This window comes from Macaca nemestrina, chromosome 1 (genome assembly GCF_043159975.1).
Source record: "Macaca nemestrina isolate mMacNem1 chromosome 1, mMacNem.hap1, whole genome shotgun sequence".
In the NCBI taxonomy this organism is placed as follows: Eukaryota; Metazoa; Chordata; class Mammalia; order Primates; family Cercopithecidae; genus Macaca; species Macaca nemestrina.
The window spans coordinates 18,477,322-18,499,724 of NC_092125.1; the positions used below are offsets into that span (position 1 = coordinate 18,477,322).

The 22,403-nt window shown below is 51.2% G+C and overlaps 2 protein-coding genes across 9 annotated transcripts in view; one reads left to right on the forward strand and one right to left on the reverse strand.

The window, feature by feature from the left end:
* The window catches only part of LOC105499156 (angiotensinogen), a 61,219-nt gene extending 49,072 nt beyond the window's left edge, over positions 1 to 12,147 (forward strand). The window contains exons 1-5 of one of the 2 annotated variants that reach the window (XM_011771636.2): positions 242 to 349; positions 3,549 to 4,407; positions 8,251 to 8,518; positions 10,117 to 10,261; positions 11,546 to 12,147. In XM_011771636.2, the coding sequence (XP_011769938.1) occupies positions 3,552 to 4,407; positions 8,251 to 8,518; positions 10,117 to 10,261; positions 11,546 to 11,734 (1,458 nt within the window). In that variant the 5' untranslated portion in view covers positions 242 to 349; positions 3,549 to 3,551 and the 3' untranslated portion in view covers positions 11,735 to 12,147. Of the gene's footprint in view, positions 1 to 241; positions 350 to 3,548; positions 4,408 to 8,250; positions 8,519 to 10,116; positions 10,262 to 11,545 lie in introns of those variants that run through there. The other variant, XM_071074514.1, reaches the window with a different exon arrangement.
* Positions 12,148 to 20,873: 8,726 nt separating this feature from the next.
* The window catches only part of LOC105499154 (component of oligomeric golgi complex 2), a 98,594-nt gene continuing 97,064 nt past the window's right edge, over positions 20,874 to 22,403 (reverse strand). For all 7 annotated transcript variants that reach the window (XM_011771634.2, XM_071074489.1, XM_071074496.1 and 4 more), the window contains one exon: positions 20,874 to 21,569. In XM_011771634.2, coding sequence (XP_011769936.1) covers positions 21,468 to 21,569 — 102 coding nt within the window. In that variant the 3' untranslated portion in view covers positions 20,874 to 21,467. The remainder of the gene's footprint in view (positions 21,570 to 22,403) is intronic.

A 22,403-nucleotide genomic window follows, 5' to 3' on the forward strand; every position in this document is an offset into this window, starting at 1 on the left:
GCCTTAAGCTGTCACACACCCAGGGAGATGCTCTTGTTTCTGGGAACCTTGGCCCCCACTCCTGCAAACTTCGGTAAATGTGTAACTCGACCCTGCACCGGCTCACTCTGTTCAGCAGTGAAACTGTGCATCGATCACTAAGACTTCCTGGAAGGGGTCCCAGCGTGAGTGTCCCTTCTGGCGTCTGTCTTTCTGGCCAGCCTGTGGTCTGGCCACATGATGTAACCCCCCTCCAGCCTGTGCACAGGCAGCCTGGGAACGGCTCCATCCCCACCCCTCAGATATAAATAGGGCCTCATGACGCGGCCAGGGGAAGAAGCTGCCATTGTTCTGGGTACTACAGCAGAAGGTAAGCCGGGGGCCCCCTCAGCTCCTTCTCAGCCTTGTCCCTCTCAGACGTAACTGAGCTGTGGGCCGGGAGGAAAAGGCCGGGAGGGACACTGGTGATGGCTGAAGCATCTCTCCCCTCCCATAAGACCAGTCATCTGGACGCAGGCTTTCTCCGCTCAGTGCCCACCCAGGGGTCTCCCAGGAGGAGCTGCTCCTCCTTAGCAATAGGACCAGATGGTCAGGTCTTCCTGCTTCGGCTGAGAAGAGTTCGGGTCCTCAGGGATGGAGCAGACTGGCACAGGAGCAGAGTCATCATGGTCAAGAGTCCACCAGGTCCTCTTGCCATCAGGAGGAACAGCAGGGCTTGTACAGGAAGTGGGGCCACAGGGAAGGGCTGGGCCCGGTCAGTCCCCAGCTGGGATCCCCAGAGTGGTCACCCTACCCCTCCCTTGAGACAGATTCCCTGACTGTGTCATCAGGCTGGTCACCATCTCTCTGAACCTCGATTTGCTCACCTATAAAATGGGACTAGTAACCATGCCCGGGCTCCCTCTCTCAGGGGCTGTGGTGCAGCTGAAGAGAACTAATACAACATGAAAGTACTTTCTAAGCTTTGGGATAAGCTAAAAGGCAGATTCCAATTTCATTCAAGGGCAGCGTAGATTGGTGCTTAAACTTGTGGATGACAGAGTCAGAGGGCCTGGTTCTGAGTCCTAGTTCTGTCTCTTCCCAGCTGTGTGACTTTGCACAAGTCACTGGACCTCTTTGTTCCTCTGGAAAACAGCAGGAACCAATTCATTAACTACTTCTCCAGGATGCATTAGGTCCCGGGGACTGTCCTGGGAATGTGGGCTGTATTAGGAAACATAGCAGCGGGAACCCTGCTCCGGGGCTCACATTCACGTCAGGGCAAACAGACAAAGACGCTGGACAGCACAAGTGCGTAACTACATGGTACAGGGGTTATAAGGAGGGAAAAGGGGAGCCGGATGAGAGAGTTGAGAGTGCCCGGTGTGGTGGGGAAAGCTGCAGGGTGAAATACGGCACCAAGGAAACCTCAGGGAAGGTGAGGACTATGATGAGGTCAGAGGGGTTGATATAAGAACGATGCCCTGCAAATGACAGGCACCACGGGAGCGTGAGCCGTCATCTTCACCTGTAGCATTCAGCCTGGGGGAAGTAGGGAGACATAGAAGGGGCAGGTGCTGGCAAAGAGGCAGGGGCAGGAGGGGAGAAGGCGGAGGGGTGCTCCAGGCAAGGGTGTCAGGCCCGCCACCCCAGAGCACCATTACTCCCAGGACGCGGCTGCGTGCAGACCTGGAAACAGCCTAGGGAGCAGCTGCAGATCACAACTGAGAACAAACGACAGTCTGTGCCTTAAAAATGGCCCAAGGAATTGCGTCTCTGGAGATGGTACCTGCGCAGGAGCAGCACAGTGAGTGGGCTGCACCGACCAGCGCCATCCAAACCCCGAACAGGTGGCGCCTGTCAGGCAGGACTTCCCAGCAGTCGGTTCCCACAGGTTTCCCCTGACGACCTGATGTGATGTGACTGTCTAGATTAGGTGAGAACCGGTGGCTCAGGCTTCTCTGCACAGACAGGCCTGCAAGCAGCAGGGAGAGTTTTCTGTTCTGTTTTTCCATGTCGTGTGGCTCTTCCTGAGAACAGCGGATGGAGTCAACGCATGGGGAGTGGGGTGAGGCGGTAGCTGAGGTCAGAAGTCAAAGTCTCTTTGGCATTTGAATGACTGAAGCAGAACGAAACACACCAGGTACTTCAGCAGTTGCACCGTGTTGAGGGCAGGTGCTGGTTACCGGTCTGGGGGGAAGCCAGCTGCTAATGTAAGAAGAATGACTGGGTGTGCTTAGGTGAAGCAGAAAAATCTAGGCATCAAGGTGGCCTCGAGTCAGTGATGACCTGCTACAGCTCCAAGGAAGCCTGGCGTAGCCCTGGGGGGACAGAAAAGGCTAAGCAGTGACGATATTGCAGTACACCCCCTCCACAAGAAATGAGTGAGATGTGGTACAAACTGTTAGAATTGAATGAATCAATAGAATCAACGTTCATCCCGTCAATCAGGAAGAGTCAGATGAAATGAATTAGCAGGGCCAGCCCAAGAACCTTGTCTTCTGGGGTCTCGGGGTAGTCTTCTTTGCAGCAGCTGAGGCTGAAGCCCAGTGGCAAGGCCTTTGAGAGAACATGGTGCCGGACCCGTGTCTAAGGCAGGGGTTCTAAACCCTGCTTACATATCAGAGCCACCTGAGAAATTTTTTTTTTTAATTTTTATTTTTTTAATCTAAGGAATCCAAGTATCAGTGGGCAAACCATGCTAGGTGTGCATGCCTTTGGGGCTCTGCAGGGGATAGCACTATGGAGGGATGGTTGAGAGCTGGTTTTGGGGTTGAGACACGTGGAAAATACTTGGGCTTTGGGTTGAGCCTGTGGTGCTCAATCCTGGCTGCATATTAGGACCACAAGGAGATGAGAAAACCATTCCCAACCCTCACCCTAGGGCCCTTGAATGAGCATCTCAGGGGTCTAGGAGGCCTCCGCAAAGACCTACTGATTGGCACGTATGTGTTTTTCTAGGAGAGAACTTACAGCCGCAGGCAGGAGCATGTCTTAGTGTGCTTGGGCTGCCATAAGTACCACAGACTGGGAGCCTTCAACAACAGAAATGTATTATCTCACAGTTCTGGAAGCTAGAAGCCCGGGAGCAAGCCATCGGCAGAGTTGGTTTCCTCTGGGGCCTCTATCCTTGCCTTGTAGATGGCTGTCTTCTCTCTCTGTCCTCACATGGTCTTCCCTCTGTGTGTGTCCATGTCCTCATCTCCCCTTCTCATAAGGACACAGGTCATATTAGATCAGGGCTCACTCTCATGGCCTCATTTTAACTTAATCATCTCTTTAAAGATTCTGTCTCCAAATAATGGTCACATTCTGAGGTCCTGGGGTTGAGGACTTCAACATATGCATTGTGGCCATTGGGGGAGTTAGGACATGATTCAGCCTATATTGGTGCATTTTGCACTTGGATCATGTAGATATTTTCCATGGAGCTTAGAATCCATTTCTTTTCTTTTTTTGTAGACATGAATGGACTTATTCTGGGCTAAATGGTGACAAAGAATATTGAGACAATGAAAAATCTGGTTAGATGGCACTTAACGATCAGTTAATAGTAATCACCTTTCACCCTTTGCAAAATGATATTTCAGGGTATGCAGAAGCGAGCACCCCAGTCCGAGATGGCTCCTGCCAGCGTGAGCCTGAGGGCCACCATCCTCTGCCTCCTGGCCTGGGCTGGCCTGGCCACAGGTGACCGGGTGTACATACACCCCTTCCACCTCGTCATCCACAATGAGAGTACCTGTGAGCAGCTGGCAAAGGCCAATGCTGGGAAGCCCAAAGATCCCACCTTCACACCTGTTCCGATACAGGCCAAGACGTCCCCTGTGGATGAAAAGGCCCTGCAGGACCAGCTAGTGCTGGTCGCCGCAAAACTCGACACCGAGGACAAGTTGAGAGCCGCGATGGTCGGGATGCTGGCCAACTTCTTGGGCTTCCGTATATATGGCATGCACAGTGAGCTATGGGGCGTGGTCCATGGGGCCACCATCCTCTCCCCAACGGCTGTCTTTGGCACCCTGGCCTCTCTCTACCTGGGAGCCTTGGACCACACAGCCGACAGGCTACAGGCAATCCTGGGCGTCCCTTGGAAGGACAAGAACTGCACCTCCCGGCTGGATGCGCACAAGGTCCTCTCTGCCCTGCAGGCTGTACAGGGCCTGCTGGTGGCCCAGGGCAGGGCTGACAGCCAGTCCCAGCTGCTGTTGTCCACAGTGGTGGGCCTATTCACAGCCCCAGATCTGCACCTGAAGCAGCCGTTTGTGCAGGGCCTGGCTCTCTATGCCCCTGTGGTCCTCCCACGCTCTCTGGACTTCACAGACCTGGAAGTCGCTGCTGAGAAGATTGACAGGTTCATGCAGGCTGTGACAGGATGGAAGATTAGCAGCCCCCTGACGGGAGCCAGTGCGGACAGCACCCTGGTTTTCAACACCTACGTCCATTTCCAAGGTAAGGCAAACCCCTCTGCTGGCTCTGCCCTAGGACTTAGTTTCCAATGCATAGCTGAGCTCAGCAGGTCAGGCCTTGGAGATGGGCAGGGGCAGCCCTGTGGACATACCTGGTGGCCACCCTCGAGGAGTGGGGAAGTGGCTGCTCTGCTGGGTCCCTGGATGGATGTCCACCTCCCAGACCTGCTGCCCTACTATGCATGACTACACTACATCCTTTTTCTTACATCATTTAATCCCCTTATGATGTGATGCAGAGGTATTTGTGCCTTTGTTTACTGGTAAAGAAATAGAGACTCGGAGAAACAAAGTGCCTTGCTCAAGATGGCACTGCCACCAGTGGGGGTCCTGGGATTTCAGCCCACATCTCCTGGCCCCACAGCCCAGTTCTACGCTCAGAGGGTACGGGTTCTTGTCTCTGGAGATGGTCAGGAGCTGGGGTCCCTGGCCTATGCAGAAATAAGCAATTGGCTTGCTTAAATCCCTTTCATGTTAGGAGGGGCATTACTGAAAACCCGTACTACAAAGATCGTTGGTTTTTTTTTTTTTTTTTTTTTTTAAATTGAGACAGGGTCTCTCTCTGTCCCCCAGGCTGAAGTGCAGTGGTGCAATCATTGTTCACTGTATCCTTGAACTCCTGGCTGCAAGCGATCCTCCCACCTCAGCCTTCCAAAGTGTTGGGATTACAGGCATGAGCCACTGCACCCAGCCAAAGATTGCTTAAAGCATTCTTTTAACAAATACTCATTGAGGATTTGCTACTTGTAAGACTTTAAGCCTGGCATCTCAGAGGAGGCCAGAGGAGGGTTGTAGAGGCCCTGACTCCAGGCTTTTAAAGGTCAATGGGCAAACGCCTAGGATATGGAGCTGCAGGGAAACGTGCTGTACGAGGTACTCAGGGAGGGCTCGGAGCCCTCAGAGGACAGAGGTCACTGGGGAGTGGAGAGCAGGCCTCACCTGGCAGTGAGGGGAACGGGGCTGGTGAAGCCAGGAGCAAGCATGATGGGCCCAGCCTGCAGAGTTTGGGGCAAGGAATGAGGATGGGGTGTTTGGCTTGGCGTGAGTGTTGAACCAGAAAATGGGCCTGGGGAGGGCAGAGCTGGAGACACTTTGAATGCCATGCCAGGTAGGTGTGGGAATGGGGACGCATTCGTTCAGAGGTCGTCCCGGAAGCCTGCCGTGTGTGGACTGGAGGCAGGGAGGGTTGTTTGAAGGTTACGCAAGAGTCCAGGCACACAGTCACGGGAACACGCGCTCAGGGAGCAGCTCGGCGAATCCATGGGTGGGGTGGGGCTGAGGGGTGTGTCTGAGAGACATTGATGAGGCTCCGTCAAGATGTGTAACCTCGTGAGGGACAGAGAGCCAGGCGGGCGGTGAAAGACAGGACGGTGGAGAAAGAGGTTTAGTGGCGCGTGGTGATTTTCTCACCATGACAACATTCTTGAGGTCTCTCCCCGCGGGTTCAGGGGAGGTGATGGATGGGGGATCGCTCAGCCCTGCGGGTTCAGGGGAGGTGATAGATGGGGGATCGCTCAGCCCTGGCACTGACTGGTCACAGGGGCAGAGGCCAGCCTGAGGGTTGCCCGGCTGAGGGTGGCAGCACGCTGTGCAGGGCAGAGCGGGGACACGTGGGCTCAGCCTGCTGAACCTAGGAGGAGTGCTGGGAGGAGCGCTCACTGAGAAGGAGGGTCCTGCAGAAGGCAAAGGCAAGAAAGCCAGTGGCATCTGAAATGGGTCTCCCTTCGAAAGACAGCCCATCCACCCCACCCAGACCTCAGAGCCAGGCCATGAGGAAGAGGAGAAAGAAGAAAAAAACCAATGACATCAGGACTCAAAGGAAACCCGGCATCCTCCCTGGCCTCCACCACATGCTGCCCTGACCCTGCCCCACTTCCTAACCTTTGCTGGTCTCAGTTTCCATGAAAGGAGACAGCCCCTTCCTGCCCACATGGCCTGTCCAGTGAGGAGATCGGGGACTGTCTTGGGACCTCTAGATTCCCCTTTAGCAATGATGTTCTATGTACATGACCTCAGCAGGCAGCTAGATGTGTCCCACTAGAGAGGACCTGAGGATCTGGGGCCCGATGGGCTCCAGGGCACCCTTTGCCCAGCACCTGCTGTGCTGCTGAGCATGGGACGCTGGCCCCGGCAGTTACCACAATGCCAGCTGACTTGAGCTCGAGAGATTTACCTAGCCTTCCGATGAGAATGGTGAGCTATGTGTGTGTCAGACGAACAGAGGGAAGAGGGCAGCCACTCTCATGTCAAATTCCAACATCTTTTGGGAAGCAGCTTCCTTTTTTTGGTTTAGTTTGTTGGAGGAAAAGAATTGTCCCTTTCCTCCCTCTAAACTAAAAGCCTTGCTAGCCTGGGTGGGCGGCACCGAGGTCCCGGTAGGGAATGTGCAAGGAGGATCCTGCAGTTTCCCGCTCACATGCCCTCCCGAGACTGAGTGCTCCGAGGACTGAGGACGAGGAATATGCCAGGTCTGCCACTGCCTTCTCACAAGACCCAGACCCAGGGGAGGCACAGCCATGCCCAGCTCCCACCTGCCAGTTCTGTCCTCCCAGCTTCCCTACTTCCCTGCTGGAAGCTCCAATTCAGTACAAAGGGAGACCCCACTGTTTCTGAACCATCTCTACTCAGACTCCCAAGCGTCACGTGCCCAGAGGACTGCTCTGTGACAAACTCATATACAATTTCACCCTCTTCTCCTAAAAACTACCACAAAATGGGCCTTTCAAGGTGAGTGGGAGGACAGCCGAGGGCATCCTGTGATGCACTAGTGTAAGGTCGAGGCAGAGGGCGAGCTGCCGTCATGGAGAGACCCCGGGTAACTGCTTCACACACAAGTTTGTGTCCTTCTCCCACGCCGGGCTCTCCCGAGTTCTCTGTCTTCTCCACGGCCCTGTGAGCGGGGCAGGGGGTGGGGAGAACAGAGGGCTCACCCCTGCCCCCAGGGCCCTGTGTGCAAATCCATTCGTCACAGCGAGGTCTTGTGAGTCTCCTCAGTAGCAAGGGCTGCTGAAGAATGGAGCCCTCGTTCCCGGAGCCTGCGTGGCCAGCTCTGTATTCCGTGACTGTGATGGGGGAGGGTGGGGGCCACAGGACAGCCAGCAGGCTCTGCCACTGCTGCGGCTGGACATGGATTAAAAAGTGAGCATGAGCAGGGGCCTCTAGGAGCAGTGGGATACTGCAGTGGTGGCTGCGCGTCATTCTACATGCATGCAAACCCACAGAATGTAAAACACCAGGACGGAGCCCCAAAGAAAACCATCAACTTTGGGTGCTGAGGATGTGTCAATGCAGGTTCATCAACTGCAATAAATGGGCCACTCTGGTGTGAGATGTTGATCACGGGGAAGGCTGTGTGTGGGGGGACAGGAGTTATATGGGAACTTTTTGTACTTTCTGCTCGATTTTGCTGTGAACGTAGTCACTCTAAAAAATAGTATCTCTTAAAATTTTTAAAAAGTGAGTGTGTCAAATCACAGCCTCTGTGTCAGGACAGATGTAGGTTTGAGTTGACCTGGCAGGTACCAGTGGCATATGTCCCTTAAGATGACAGACGCAAACCTCCGGTTCAGTGCCTGGCATGTTACATGTCTTCAGCAGGTGGCAGTTAGGGCTGCCTCAGTGAACTCAAATGGCTGCATTTTGCAGGAAGATTTGAGCTACATTTGGGGTCCTGTGGCCAGGAGAATACAGAGTGGCCTGGGGCGGGCCAGGGAAGGAGGCTGTGGCAGGGAGAGGGGCAGGATCTGGGCCTTCGGTGTCTGCCAGCCCTCGTCCCTGCCCCTGTCCCGGCTGACTCTTCCCTCCCCGTCTCCTGTCTGGATTTCAGGGAAGATGAGGGACTTCTTCCTGCTGGCTGAGCCCCAGGAGTTCTGGGTGGACAACAGCACCTCAGTGTCTGTCCCCATGCTGTCTGGCGTGGGCACCTTCCAGCACTGGAGCGACGCCCAGGACAACTTCTCAGTGACTCAAGTGCCCTTTACTGAGAGCGCCTGCTTGCTGCTGATTCAGCCTCACTACGCCTCTGACCTGGACAAGGTGGAGGGTCTCACTTTCCAGCAAAACTCCCTCAACTGGATGAAGAAACTATCTCCCCGGTAAGGGCCTCCTGGTCTCCCCTGGAATGTGGGAGCCGAGCTGTCCTTCTGCCCCCACTGGGGGTGGGGTGGGGAGTAGACACACATGAACTGAGCCTTGGGTGCAGAGCAGGGCAGGGCCGCAGTGGCATGGGGCTGGGCAGGCGGCCTGTGTGTCTATCCACCAGCTCTCCATCCACCCAGCACCCAGCTCTCCAGTTAGTGTCTGTCTTTCAGGTGCAGGCAAGGTAAAGCAGGGAAGGAAGAATGCTTTTTCTATGCTTATATTTGCTTGGTGGTTTTGGAGGGAAAGAATACATTGCAATCCGCCCTCTGAGAGAGGAATATTTTGGCCCCACACCTGACACACAGCACATCTGTGGCATCCAAGAGCTTCTTGGAACTGACTTGCCAGGAGGGTTTGGACTCCATGTGAGCGGGGGTGGAGCCTTCTCAGGGAGCATGCCTTGACTCCAGAACGTCCTTGCTGGCGGCTGGCGGCTGGGCGGGGACAGGTGTCGTTAGCACCTCTTTCCTGCTGCAATTCCCTTCCATAGAGCCTTGGATTCAACTTACACATCCCCCCAGATCATCAAGGCCTGGAAATCTGATCCCAGAGGCAGGCATTGAGTGACACAATGGCTTCTTGACATCAGCTCTGGATGCTTTTTATGTTTTAAAAATTATGGTGATAAAATATACATAACAAAATTTGCCATCATAACCATTTTCGAGTGCACAGTTCAGTAGCACTAGGCACATTCACACTGTTGTGCAGCCATCACCGCCATCCATCTCCATTTACCTTCTCATCTTCCCAGACCGAAGCTCTGCCCTGCTGAAACACTAACTCTCCATTTTCCCTTCCCCTGGGTTCCTGGCAAGCACCACGATGTCCTCGAGGTTTACCCATGTTGTAGCACGTGTCAGAATTTCCTTCCTTTTGAAGGCTGAATAATATGCCCTTGCATGTGGTTACCACCTTTTGTCTATCCACTCGTCCATCAATGGACACGTGGGTTGCTTTCACCTTTGAGCTGCTGTGACTAGTGCAGTGTACATTGTAAACATGGATGTACTGTCAGCTCTTATAAGTGCTTGATATATCACTGGAAATGTCCATGCGCTCTGAAGGATGCCAGAAGATGGAAGAGGCTCTTACAAAGATCAATTGAGTTGACATAGCAATGTGTCCAGCACGAGTTGACACTGTACCCTCCTGTCTCCCTCCTTTTCATGGGTGTCTTGTCATCAAGAACACTGCTGTTGCAGTAGTAAGACACAGTGCATTATTTAGAGAATAGCATTTTAAAATTACCCAAGTAACACACCTTCAGTGCAGCCAATCTAAAAACAGAATGCACCAAAGGACAACCATTCCTAGGTCCTCATCGGTAAATGTTCTATGTCCCTGTCATAGTATTTCAAATGACATGAACGTTTTTTATTGTAGGTTTTGCTGAAATTTTCCCCAAGGGGGAGGATGACCTAGTTGGGTGGGAGGGGGACAAACATCCCTGTCGTCAGGGTTGGGTACAAGGAGCATATGCCCACCTGGCCTCTGGGAGAGCCCTCTCTGTGTGGCCTGGAGCCTTCCTAACTGTGCCTCATCTCCCCAGGGCCATCCACCTGACCATGCCCCGACTGGTGCTGCGAGGATCTTATGACCTGCAGGACCTGCTTGCCCAGGCTGAGCTGCCCGCCATTCTGGGCACCGAGCTGAACCTGCAAAAATTGAGCAATGACGACCTCAGGGTGGGGAAGGTATGCGCGAGCCTGTGTCTGTGCCTGACCTGGGTTCCGAGTGTTCACAGGGTGGGGGGCATGGATGGAAGGGACACAGAGGAGGCTGTGGGTGGGGCCAGCAGGGCAAGAGGGAGAGGAGAGTAGGGCCAAAGGTGGGAGAGAAGTGGCCAGAGCATTGTGAGGCTTTCCAGGTGCACAGCAGCAAATCCCTCCCCTGCTCCGCCTCCTCCTGCTGGGGGTGTGTTCCATGGTCCTGCTCCGCCTCCTCCTGCTGGGGGTGTGTTCCATGGTCCTGCTCCGCCTCCTCCTGCTGGGGGTGTGTTCCATGGTCCTGCTCCGCCTCCACCTGCTGGGGGTGTGTTCCATGTCCTGCTCCGCCTCCTCCTGCTGGGGGTGTGTTCCATGGTCCTGCTCCGCCTCCACCTGCTGGGGGTGTGTTCCATGGTCCTGCTCCGCCTCCACCTGCTGGGGGTGTGTTCCATGGTCCTGCTCCGCCTCCACCTGCTGGGGGTGTGTTCCATGGTCTTGTCTGCTCTGCCTCCTCCTGCTGGGGGTGTGTTCCATGTCCTGCTCCGCCTCCTCCTGCTGGGGGTGTGTTCCATGGTCCTGCTCCGCCTCCTCCTGCTGGGGGTGTGTTCCATGTCCTGCTCCGCCTCCTCCTGCTAGAAGTGTGTTCCATGGTCCTGCTCGGCCTTGCCTTGCCTCAGGGTCCTCCAGGGATCCTGCAGTGGAGTTGAAACCGGGATGAAGAGAGTGAGCACCCTTGGACCTGGTGCCCTGGGTCCAGCCCCTTCTTTAGGGAAATGCTGAGCGCAGACAGAATGTCCCCTGCCATGCGGCACCATGCACATCTGTGGCTACCAAGGATGCGCCTGGATGCTCTGGGCCCTGTGCTCGGTGCTGGGGAGAAAGTGGAAGTTCCTACGGGGGCCAGCGGGATGAGCTCTCTGTGCTAAGTTAGCTAAGCCCTGGCACTGGTGGGCCATGGCCAAGGGAGCCAGGAATTCTGCCCGGAACAGCCGGGCGGAACATGAAGATGGGAGGACATGAGGGGCGTGGTAGGGAGGAGCCGGTACGTGAGTTTGGCCACTGTGGCCGAGTAAGGGTCATCTACACAGACACACCCTTGCCTACACTGAGGAGCAGGCATACACTGTGCATCCTCCTGGCAGACTGGACAATGTCTCCCTCCAGGACAGTGCACATCACAGAGGTCCTGAGCCCTCCCCGGCCCTCTAGCCCTCAGCACCCTGGGTCACCCAGTGCGCCCTCAGAATGACCCTGATGTCTGCCGCTTTGCAGGTGCTGAACAGCATTTTTTTTGAACTCGAAGCGGATGAGAGAGAGCCCACAGAGTCTACCCGACAGCTGAACAGGCCTGAGTTCTTGGAGGTGACCCTGGACCGCCCATTCCTGTTTGCTGTGTATGATCAAAGTGCCACTGCCCTGCACTTCCTGGGCCGTGTGGCCAACCCGCTGAGCCCAGCATGAGGCCAGGGCCCCAGAACACAGTGCCTGGCAAGGCCTCTGCCCCTGGCCTTTGAGGCGAAGGCCAGCAGCAGATAGTAACTCTGGACAAACCAGCGATTTGTCACCCCCAGTCTCCCACCTTTTCTTCTAATGAGTCAACTTCGAGCTGGAAAGCAGTCGTTTCTCCTTGGTTTAAGTGGTGCTGCGTGGAGTGAGCAGTAAGAAACCTGTGGCAGCACAAATGCGCCTCCCAGGTTGCTGGGTTTATTTTAGAGAATGGGGGTGGGGAGGCAAGAACCAGTGTTTAGCACGGGACCACCGTTCCAAAAAGAATTCCAACCGACCAGCTTGTTTGTGAAACAAAAAAGTGTTCCCTTTTCAAGTTGAGAACAAAAATTGGGTTTTAAAATTAAAGTATACATTTTTGCATTGCCTTCGGTTTGTATTTAGTGTCTTGAATGTAAGAACATGACCTCCGTGTAGTGTCTACAGTAGCTTAGTTTTTTCCACAGATGCTTGTGATTTTTTTGAACAACACGTGAAAGATGCAAGCATCTGAATTTCTGTTTGAATGTGGAAACCATAGCTGGTTATTTCTCCTTTGTGTTAGTAATAAACGTCTTGCAACAATAAGCCTCCCAAAATTCTATCTTTCATTTAGCAACCAAACAGATGTATACAATTTAGCAGATAGACTGTGCAAACCAAAGTGCTTTCCTGGATGGAATTTCCATTGGAAGCCTGAGCCAGTACTTAGCAGTCCTTTGAAGTTTTAGGTGATGCTTTTCTCTGGACACTTCCATTGGTAAGCAGTGGTGGCCATCTGTGTGATGGACAGGGGGTGGGAAGAGGGTGACAGGGAAGGCCCCATACCCCACATGGCACGTGGGAAAGGAACCAGGCGGACAGGACTTCTTCCATCCTGGTGACACAGGGCCAGACTGCTGCTGGTATTGTGCTCCGGGAGTGGAAGGTAGAGAAATAAATCTTCACAAATAAATATTTGCAATTTTTCCCCATCTGTTGAGTGCCTCCGCCTGCTCCTCCTCGATGGGATTAGGCCCACAGTTTGGAATCTTGGGGAGAGCCAAGGAGGCGGTAGGCACCCAGCAGGCCCATGGCCATCAGCTGATAGCAATGGTGATCCTGTCCTACCTATGTGTGTAAGGCACTCAATCTTCCTCCCTTCCATACATATTGCAATAAATAAGCAAGCCGTACAATGTGTTAGCTATTGATCAGAACGAAAGTGAAATCTGCCACGGGGATTACAAATCTTGGCTTCTCCCCTCACATTTCCGAGAGTCTTCCCCTGATTTTGAACACATCTCCCTAGCTCGATGTCAAGATGAGGGGATTCTGTCGGTGACAGCAGTGCCCTTAGTTGCTTCGTTGTAACTCCCCGTCACCAGTTTTATTCAGTTACCCACCAGTCCCACTCTCAGCGCTTCCTGGCTTGTTCTGCCCTCAAAGTGGGTAGAACTGGCACACATGGACTCTCCGAAACAGCTGCAGGACGCCAAGTTTCTCAGGAGAACTGGAAGTACAGAGAGCAGAAGTGCCTTAAGGTCTCACTATTCAAAGTGTGGCGCTTGGACCTGCAGTGGCAGCAGCTGCCCTGGGAGCTTGTTAGAAGGCAGCTTCTCACGCCCCTCCTGGACCTACAGAGTCAGAATCTGCAATTTTACGGGAGGTCCAGGCTTGGAAGTTGCTTGTAATGACCTGAGACAGCGCAGCCAAGTGCTGGAAAAATAGAGCATTTAAGTTTGTGACTTTATTTTAAAAGGCAGCTGGCAGTCGACGAACCAAATTTCTTCTACTTAATGGCGGCTTCGGCTTCTGGAAGTCGCTAGGAGTATGAAGTTGCCAACCAGCACTGTTCTCCTGCTGTTCTCTGTGCACTTGTAAATGGGAAGCTGGGTCAGGATAGATCTCTCAGCTATTAGAAAGATACAAAATACTAACATTTTGCAGGTTACTTAACACACACACACACACAAAATTCATTCCACAGGTCAGTTTCTCTGAACCATTTTTTCACTAAATTCTAAGTGTTCCTGGAGTTGCAAGTGCCTGTCTCCTAGACTAGGCAATTACTCAGCAACTACAATCACTGTCAATCCGAGATTTCAGCTGCGCATGAGACCATGGTCAGGGGATGCTTTGAACAGTCTCTGAGGAAATTAGTTTGAAAAATGGAAAGATTTTTTTTACGCACTTGGCAGTAAAACCTGATGGGGACAGACATCAGGCTGTTTAAGATCCTCAGAAGAAAAGATTGATAGTGTGAATATTCCGCAATTTGCTGCGCAAAAATGTACGCGTGATTATAAGGTGTTATTCCGGAAGCCCCTGCGGGTGTTATGGGATATACACTATATGGGCCACTTTACCTTCCTAAAATCTGAAAAATTCCAGCTACTGAAACATGGACTGAAGGTTTTGAATCGTGTATGGTGAATTTGAATACCATTCCATGTGATTTTTTTTTTTCTAGCAGACTTTAGTTTTTTAGAGCAGTTTTAAGCCCACACCAAAACGGAGAGGAAGACACAGCAATTTCCCATATACCCTCTACTCCCTTCCAGTCTCCCCACCTATTGACATCCCCCACCCAGAGTGGTCCATTTCTTACAACCCACAAACCTACACTGACACATCATTATTACTCAACGTCCATAGTTTACATTAGGGTTGGCTCTTGGTGTTGTACATTCTCTGGGTTTAGACAATTTTCAGGAGTTTCACTGCCCTGAAAATCCTCTGTGTCCCTCCTATTCATCCCTCCTTCCCTCCTAACCACTGGTAACCACCGATCCTGTTCCCATCTTCTCCATAGCTTTGCCTTTCCCACCCAGGATGTCATACAGTGGAATCATTCAGTATGTGGCCGTTCCAGACTAGCTTCTTTCACTTTAGTAATATGCATTTAAGGTTCCTCCATGTCTTTTCATGATAGTTCATTTCTTTTTTATTGCTAAATAATATGCCACTGTCTGGATGTGTCACAGTTTATTTATTCACCTACTGAAGGACATCTCGGTTGTTTCCAAGTTTGGGCAATTGTGAATAAAGCTGCTATAGACACCCATGTGTGGGTTTTTGTGTGGACATGTTTACCCCACACAATTTTTAAAGTTGCACAATGATCAGAGATGTTCTGAGTGACTCTGATGGACCCATAAACATGTCAGTGACTGTATCACTTCAAGAGAGTAGGGGTCTCAGGGCCCACACCCCTGAACTTGAGTAGTCTCATTCTTCTGTTAAGTTAGCTGGATCCAGGTGAGGAGTTTATGACTAAGTCCTCAAAAGCCAACACAACAGAAACAAAAATTGACAACCGGTACTAAGTAAACTAAAGAGCTTCTGCACAGCAAAAGAAACTACCAACAGAAGAAACAGATGAACTAAAGAACGGGAGAAAATATTAGTAACTATGCATCCAACAAAGGTCTAAGATCTAGAATCCACAAGGAACTTAAATCAACAAAAACAACCCCATTAAAAAGTGGGCAAAGGACATGAATAGACACCTCTCAAAAGAAGACACACAAGCAGCCAACAAATATGAAAAAATGTTCAACATCACTAATGATCAGAGAGATGAAAACCAAAACCACAATGAGATACCATCTCACACCAGTCAGAATGGCTACTATTAAAAAATCGAAAGAACAGAAGATGCTGGTGAGGCTGAGGAGAAAAGGGAACACACACACACAGTTGCTGGGATTGTAAATTAGTTCAGCCCCTGTAGAAAGCAGTTTGGAGATTTCTCAAAGAACAAAGAAATAGCATTACCATTGACCCAGCAATCCCGTTACTGCATATACACCCTGAGGAGAATAAACCATTCTACCAAAAAGACACATGCACTGATGTTTACCACAGCACTACTCACAATAGCAAAGACATGGAATCAATCTAGGTGTCTATCAGTGGTGGACTGGATAAAGAAAATGTACATATACACCATGGAATACTATGCAGCTATAAAAAAGAATGAAATCATGTCATTTGCAGCAACATGGATACAGCCAGAGGCCATTACCCTAAATGAATTAATGCAGGAACAGAAAACCGAACACCACGTGTTCTCACTTTTAAGGGGGAGCTAAACACTAGGTACACATTGGGCCATAAATATGGGAACAGCAGATCCTGGAGACTCTAAAAAGGGGAGGAAAAGAGAAGGTCAAGGGTTGGAAAACTATCTACTCACTACTATGTTCACTATTTGGGTGACGAGTTCCACTGAAGCCCAAATCTCAGCATCACACAATATATTCATGTAACAAACCTGCACATGTACACCCTGCAGCTAAAATTAAAAACAGGAAGTTAGGTGGAGAGAGTGTCATCCTTCGAGGCTTGTGTCTATGTTTTGTGAGGTAGCTTCAGGGCAGCCCTTTACATCAGGTAAATTTGGCTCCACTGCTGGGGCCATACCCCCACCCTCCACGTCTTTCCACTCTGGACACACTTTTCTCAGGCCCGTTTTGCTCTGGGGCTTTTTTCTACCTGCTCCTTTCTGGGGATTCCTTCCTTGGCCTTGACAACCTCTTTATACAGGCAGGCTGGTCAATACGCTCCAGAGACCTCGCTCCTCTCCATTACTCTGCACCCCCAGTTCCAGCCTCTTCAGTGTTCCCAAACTCCACACTGCCTCCTCTCAGGGAGTCGGCTGGGCTCTGAATGCTCCTGTGCATCCAGAGACCCTCCATGCGAGACCCTGGGCCATCGCAGGACCCCCCCACCTGCCCCTTCTCTCTGGGACCCTGCACTGCCGGCATCCAACACTGGGTGGCGCTGTTTCACACAGTGTCGATTTTCAGTTGTTTAGCATAGGAGGGTCAATCAGGTCCCAACATGCCATCAAGCTGGATTACACAAGAGATTTAAACAGTCAGAATGCCACTCTGAAGATTAATAATTCCCCCCCCCCCTTTTTTTTTTGAGATGGAATCTTGCTCTGTTGTCCAGGCTGGAGTGCAATGGTGAGATCTCTGCTCACTGCAATCTCCACCTACCGGATTCAAGCGATCCTCCTGCCTCAGCCTCCCAAGTAGCTGGGAATACAAGTGCCCGCCACCATGCCCAGCTAATTTTTGTATTTTTAGTAGAGACAGGGTTTCGCCATATTGGCCAGGCTGGTCTCGGAACTCCTGACCTGAGGTAATCTGCCCACCTTGGCCTTCCAAAGTGCTGGGATTACAGGTATGAGCCACCACGCCCGGCCAATAATATATTTTAGTTCAAGATTAGTGAGAGCTAAGGAAAAATGAGAATGCTGATTGTTCTGAAATTCAGTCTCCACACGAAAACCAGCTGAGGGTTGAGTGGAAAATGGAGAAACTTTCGCAATCAAATGAAGGTAACCCTTCCTTCACTGAACAATTCACAGATGTTCACAGCCATCCAACACGAAGCTTAGTGGCTGATCAAAAGTAGCAGGATATTTTCAGGGCAAACACTGAGACTCACAGGCAGCACCAGGACTGTGTGCACATCTCAAAAGACAAGCAGCGTTTCCCTGAGGGCGCTGAGGCTGAGGTCTTACATGGAGAGAGGATTGCCAACTGGCAAAGGCCTGCTTTTCACAAACTGCTGGAACCGACTGGATTGTCTGGCTGCTGATAGGGAGGGAAAGATCCACCAGATGTATTCAGATGCCGTGAACAGAGAAAATAACACTGCCTTCAAACGTGGACCCCTAACAGATCTTGTTTAAGAATCTAACAGTTTAGCATCTGCGTTGATCATTGCTTTTGAGTTCTGAGACATCAACATACTATGGAGATGTCCACGTCGTCAATGACGCAGCCATGCTGGCTCCAATTACTGTACCACCAGAGCTGTTGCTGCTGTTGGAGTGACATCTAGACCCGAGTACCAGAGAGCTTCATGGTTATTTCAAAAGGGCCCCGCAAAGGAAAATCAGCCCTTACCTCCTGCACTACAGTTCCTGAGTGACCCTGCTTTTATTCCATCGCTGGGATCATTAAGCCATGGGCAGCACTGTTTGGTGACTGTGGGGTTCCCATATGGGCAACTCTATATAGCAGTTCTAGGGACCCGTGAGGATTACCTTTATTGATCCCAGATCAGAGATTGGGGAGTTTGTCTGCAGAAGTTCCAAATCCTTTTTTTCTTTCTCTCCTTTCTGGACACGCAACTAAAACTACAGTTCCAGGCCCCACATGCCTGAGCTCCACACACTGGAGTGAGGGGGAAGGATTTTGTGCTCATCCAAACTGGGGCCATAGCCACACCCTGGGCGTCCCCGTCACAATCCTTTCTCTTTCTGGTAGGCTGCAGTGGAGGGGGAGTGGGCTGAACGGTGGCCTCCAAAAAGATATGTCCACCTCCCACCCCCAGAGCATGTGAATGTGAACATATTTGGAAAAGGGTCCTTACAGATGTAATTAAGCATGGGATCTCAAGATGCGATCATCCTGGATTAACCGGGTGGGTCCTGATAATGATGACAGTGTCCCTATCCGTCAGAAGGGGAGGAGGCCACGTGAAGACAGAGGCAGAGACTGGGGTGATGCTGCCGTAACCAAGGAACCTCGAGCCACAAGACGCTGGAGGAGGCCAGGAATCTCCCCTAGAGCCTGCGGGGGGAGCACGGCTGACACCATGAGCTTAGACTTCTGCCTCCAAAACTGTGAGAGAATGCGCTTCTGTTGTTTTAAGCCACCACACTTGTGGTAATTTGTTACAGCAGCCCTGGAAATGAACGCAGGAGGTTTCCCCAGGGTGAACTTGGGAGCCATAGGATGGAGATGGTTGACTTCCAGTCAGCCTGGGTCCCCGAATGACCTACTCACGGCCTCCCCAGCAGTGTTATAGTAGAACGAAAAAACTTCTCCTGTGGCTGGCACCCTCTTTTAAGTCTATATGTTAGAAAAATTGAAACTAATTACAGGTTTATAGTATATAAGTATTATTCCATCTTTAAGCTTTATTCAATAGTAATTTCTCCAAAGCAAAGCAAATAAAACACGTATCAAAGAAAGGAGAGATGTTCTGGGGGAGCCACGGACAAAGGCTCTGAAGCCTTTTGCTTTTTACCCAAAGATTCTTGTTTCTTTTTCTTTTTGTTTTTTGAGACGGAGTCTCACACTGTTGCCCAGGCTGGGTGCAGTGGCACGATCTTGGCTCACTGCAACCTCTGCCTCCCGGGTTCAAGTGATTCTCCTGCCTTAGCCTCCTGAGTAGCTGGGACTACAGGTACGTGCTGCCATGCCCAGCTAATTTTTTATTTTTAGTAGAGACGGGGTTTCACCATGTTGGCCAGGCTGGTCTTGAACGTCTGACCTCAGGTGATCCACCCACCTCGACCTCCCAAAGTTCTGGGATTACAGGCATGTTTCCTAGAAGCAGGAGTTATGGCATCAAGGCTGTCATTGAGAAAGGCAGTGTGCTGAGTCCAGGGCCAGTGTGGGGCTTGACAGGGTCAAAGAAATCAACAACTTACATTCCAATTCTTGACTGTCAACTTCTTTATTGTAGTGCTGATTTTAGGGATGGATAATTACCTAACAATTAGTAAACCAGGCTCTGGAATTATCTTGCTTGGATTTCAACCCTACTTATTAGTTATCTTGATGACCTAAGCTCCGTTTCCTCATCTGTAAAATGCGAATAGTAATGCTGGAGTTGGTGGGGATGTTAAGTCATAACCCTCTCCTATGTTCTAAAACAAATAGGAAGGGCAGAGCACTCAGGAAGATGGGGACAAACATTTGGGGTCTATCGATGAAGGCTGGGGTGGAGGAAGTAGCTTACCTCCATGTGGTTACTGAGGTAGCTTTGCACTGGATTGGCTTAGCTAGGCTGGACCTGTGTTCCCCATGACTCCCCTCCTGGATGGTTTGAGGTTGGCCTTGGTCACAGGAAACAGCTGCAGGTGGTGGGGTGGGGTGGCTGCATGCTCACACGCAGCAGGCTGCTGCAGCCTGGGCTCCACTGCAGCTCCCGCATGGTGACCCAGAGCTGCACGCTCTCCTGCTGGCTGGGGGCAGGAGGCAGGCATGCAACTCCTCCAGCTCCTGTTGAGTCTCTTCCTTCAGCTTCCCTGAATCCTGGACCAAGTGCATGTGCAGCTTCCTCTGCACGTCACCCCATCACTGAACTGGGGAGACCAGGAGGCAGCAAGAGCCAGATGCGGGCTCCATTTATCCTCACGGGTTCCAGTTCATTCTCGCTCCCCCACTGCAAGCCCGTCTTTCCTTCCGATGGCGCCCTGCTGATGGTACCGCACCGTACCACAGCCCTGCCAGGTGAGGCGGCTCCCACACCAGGGAGGTCAAGCCCTGAGAAGAAATCCCTTGTTTGTCTCTGTCCCATGGTTCTGTCACTGACCAAATTTCCCAACACTGAACTCTAGAACTGGACACAACCCCCTCCAGGGGCAGGGCCTCCAGCGCTAAGCCCAAAGCAGATGCTCTCTACACAGGGGGCCACTGTCCAAGGTCTGTTACCTGCAAACAGAAAGGGGAAGCCACTCTTTGTGGTGGGCTGGGGGCCGCGTGGTAGCCCCTGGGGCTCCACACACACCTGGCTCTTGGTGCTTTCATCACTGGGATTTCCTCTGACTTCTCTAGCCCTCCTCATCCCGGTCTGTGCTAAAAAACTCAAGCCTGCTAACTACAGGACCTGCTCTCATTCCCTACCATTTACTTCCTCTCCCTACGGCGAACCTTTGAACAAAGAAGGGACTGAGATGCATGGGAATGCAAGACTAAGGACTTAACATAGCTGCTTCCAGCTCCTCATCAGGCTGGGAGGGCTGAAGCCACAGCTAGGCAGGGGCTACACGGTGCTCCATGCTGCCTATGAGTTCGAACCAACAAACCAGTCTTGGAGTGCCTCTCCCCGGTGCTTCCAGCTCTTCTCAGGGCAGTCTTCCTTCCTTCTATCCACATCAGCTTGCCAGGAAGGGCGGGGCCTGCCGACTCCTAAGGAAGCTGTGTTACCCCTCCAAGGAAAGGAACTCCCACACATTGAAAGAAAGGGCTGGTGCTGGCCAGGACCCTTCCCACTGGTGCTAAGAGGGGCACCTGTCTGGAAGGGAACACATGTCATTACAGGCACGAGTGATGAGGAGTGCTTTCCTGGTGTGGAATTCCCAAAGAAAAGGAGCACACACTCCCGGGAGACACGTCTTTTATTTAGGAAGGAGGTCTTTCCTACTGGTGCCGGCCCCTGCCAGAGGCTGCGGTGACAGCAGGATCAGAAGCACTGCTCCCACACACAGTGGGAGTGGAGGACGGCCTCCGGCAGCCTCTTTAGAAAGCCCAGGAGTTCTCTTTATTTCAGAGAAGGGCGTTTCTATACAGGACATCACTCCACTACAGTCGTCACTTCCAACCGCAGGCTCAGGGAGACAACTCCTGACATTCATAGGTATATATTTACTTTAATCATATTTTGGAAATCAGCTCTTCCACACTAAGATTTACAATAAAAATAAAATAATTTGTTCTGTAAACTATAGTAGAAAGTTTCAAATGTCTTAAAAACTATCTTCCATACAATGGAAAAAGGCTTTTGTGTTCTTTTTGGGCAAAGGAAGACCCAAATACGCTGAGAGAAGACGCATGGGCGTGTCGCTGGAGTGATGCTGGAAGCACTTCTTCGCTACGGACGGTTGCTAAGAGAACAGAGTCACTTTCTCCCCTTCAGCCTGGAAGTCCAACTCTTCTCTTGCTTAAGAATCTAACCTTGAGATCTTCCAAGATGCTTAAGGCTGCTCTGCTGTTGCCTGGTCCTTGGCAGCAGCAACAAGCTCTGCGAGAGCTGGGAAGCTTTTTATGTCACTTGCTTGCAGTCCCAGCTTTTGTATCTGCAAAGGCCGTGAGAATGAATTATGTTACTGCAATTCAAGCTGAATGTGGGAGGGGGAAGAAAGAAAATCTTCATCCTCTACTAAACCAGAAGACAGTTCCCTGAAGATAATTACAGATGTAATTAAGCATGGGATCTCAAGATGCGATCATCCTGGATTAACCGGGTGGGTCCTGAATCTGATGACAGTGTCCCTATCCGTAGGATATTTTTTCCTCTAGAGCAAAGGGTTTACTTCTTGTAAAATGTGAGGTTTTTGGGGTCAAACACTTACCATTCTAAGAAGCCAGTAGGTTAATTTATCTTAGTCCAATAAATCAGACAGAATAAGAGCCCCTTTTGTGGGCCTAAAAAACACTAGAAAAGAAAATCTACGCTACGGAAATAAAAAAGTGAACTATTTTTTAAGTAGAGAATTTTCAAAAAAGTACTGGCCCGTGCTCTTAGTTTCTTAACATATTGCCAAAAACCTTTTAGAATCAGATGAGTTGAAAACACTTTGCTTGGCACAGCAACTACCGTGGATTATTTTGGTCACTGAGACATGGCACACTATGTTCCCACTTTTGTTTAAAAATGACAATAACAACACACATACACGTATACATCCATACACATACACACACGCACCACACACGCAGAGAAAGATCCGGAAAGATACACACCAAGTGTCTGTCAGCATTCTGTGGTTTGTTCTGGGGACCGGGACTGCGGAGGCACCTTTTCTTTCCCTTCTCTTTCCTTTTAGTTCCCTATCCCACTCTCCTTCCTTCCTTCCCTTTCTTTTGCTCATTGGCTCTTCACCTTTCTATAATATACTTTCTTGCTTGTA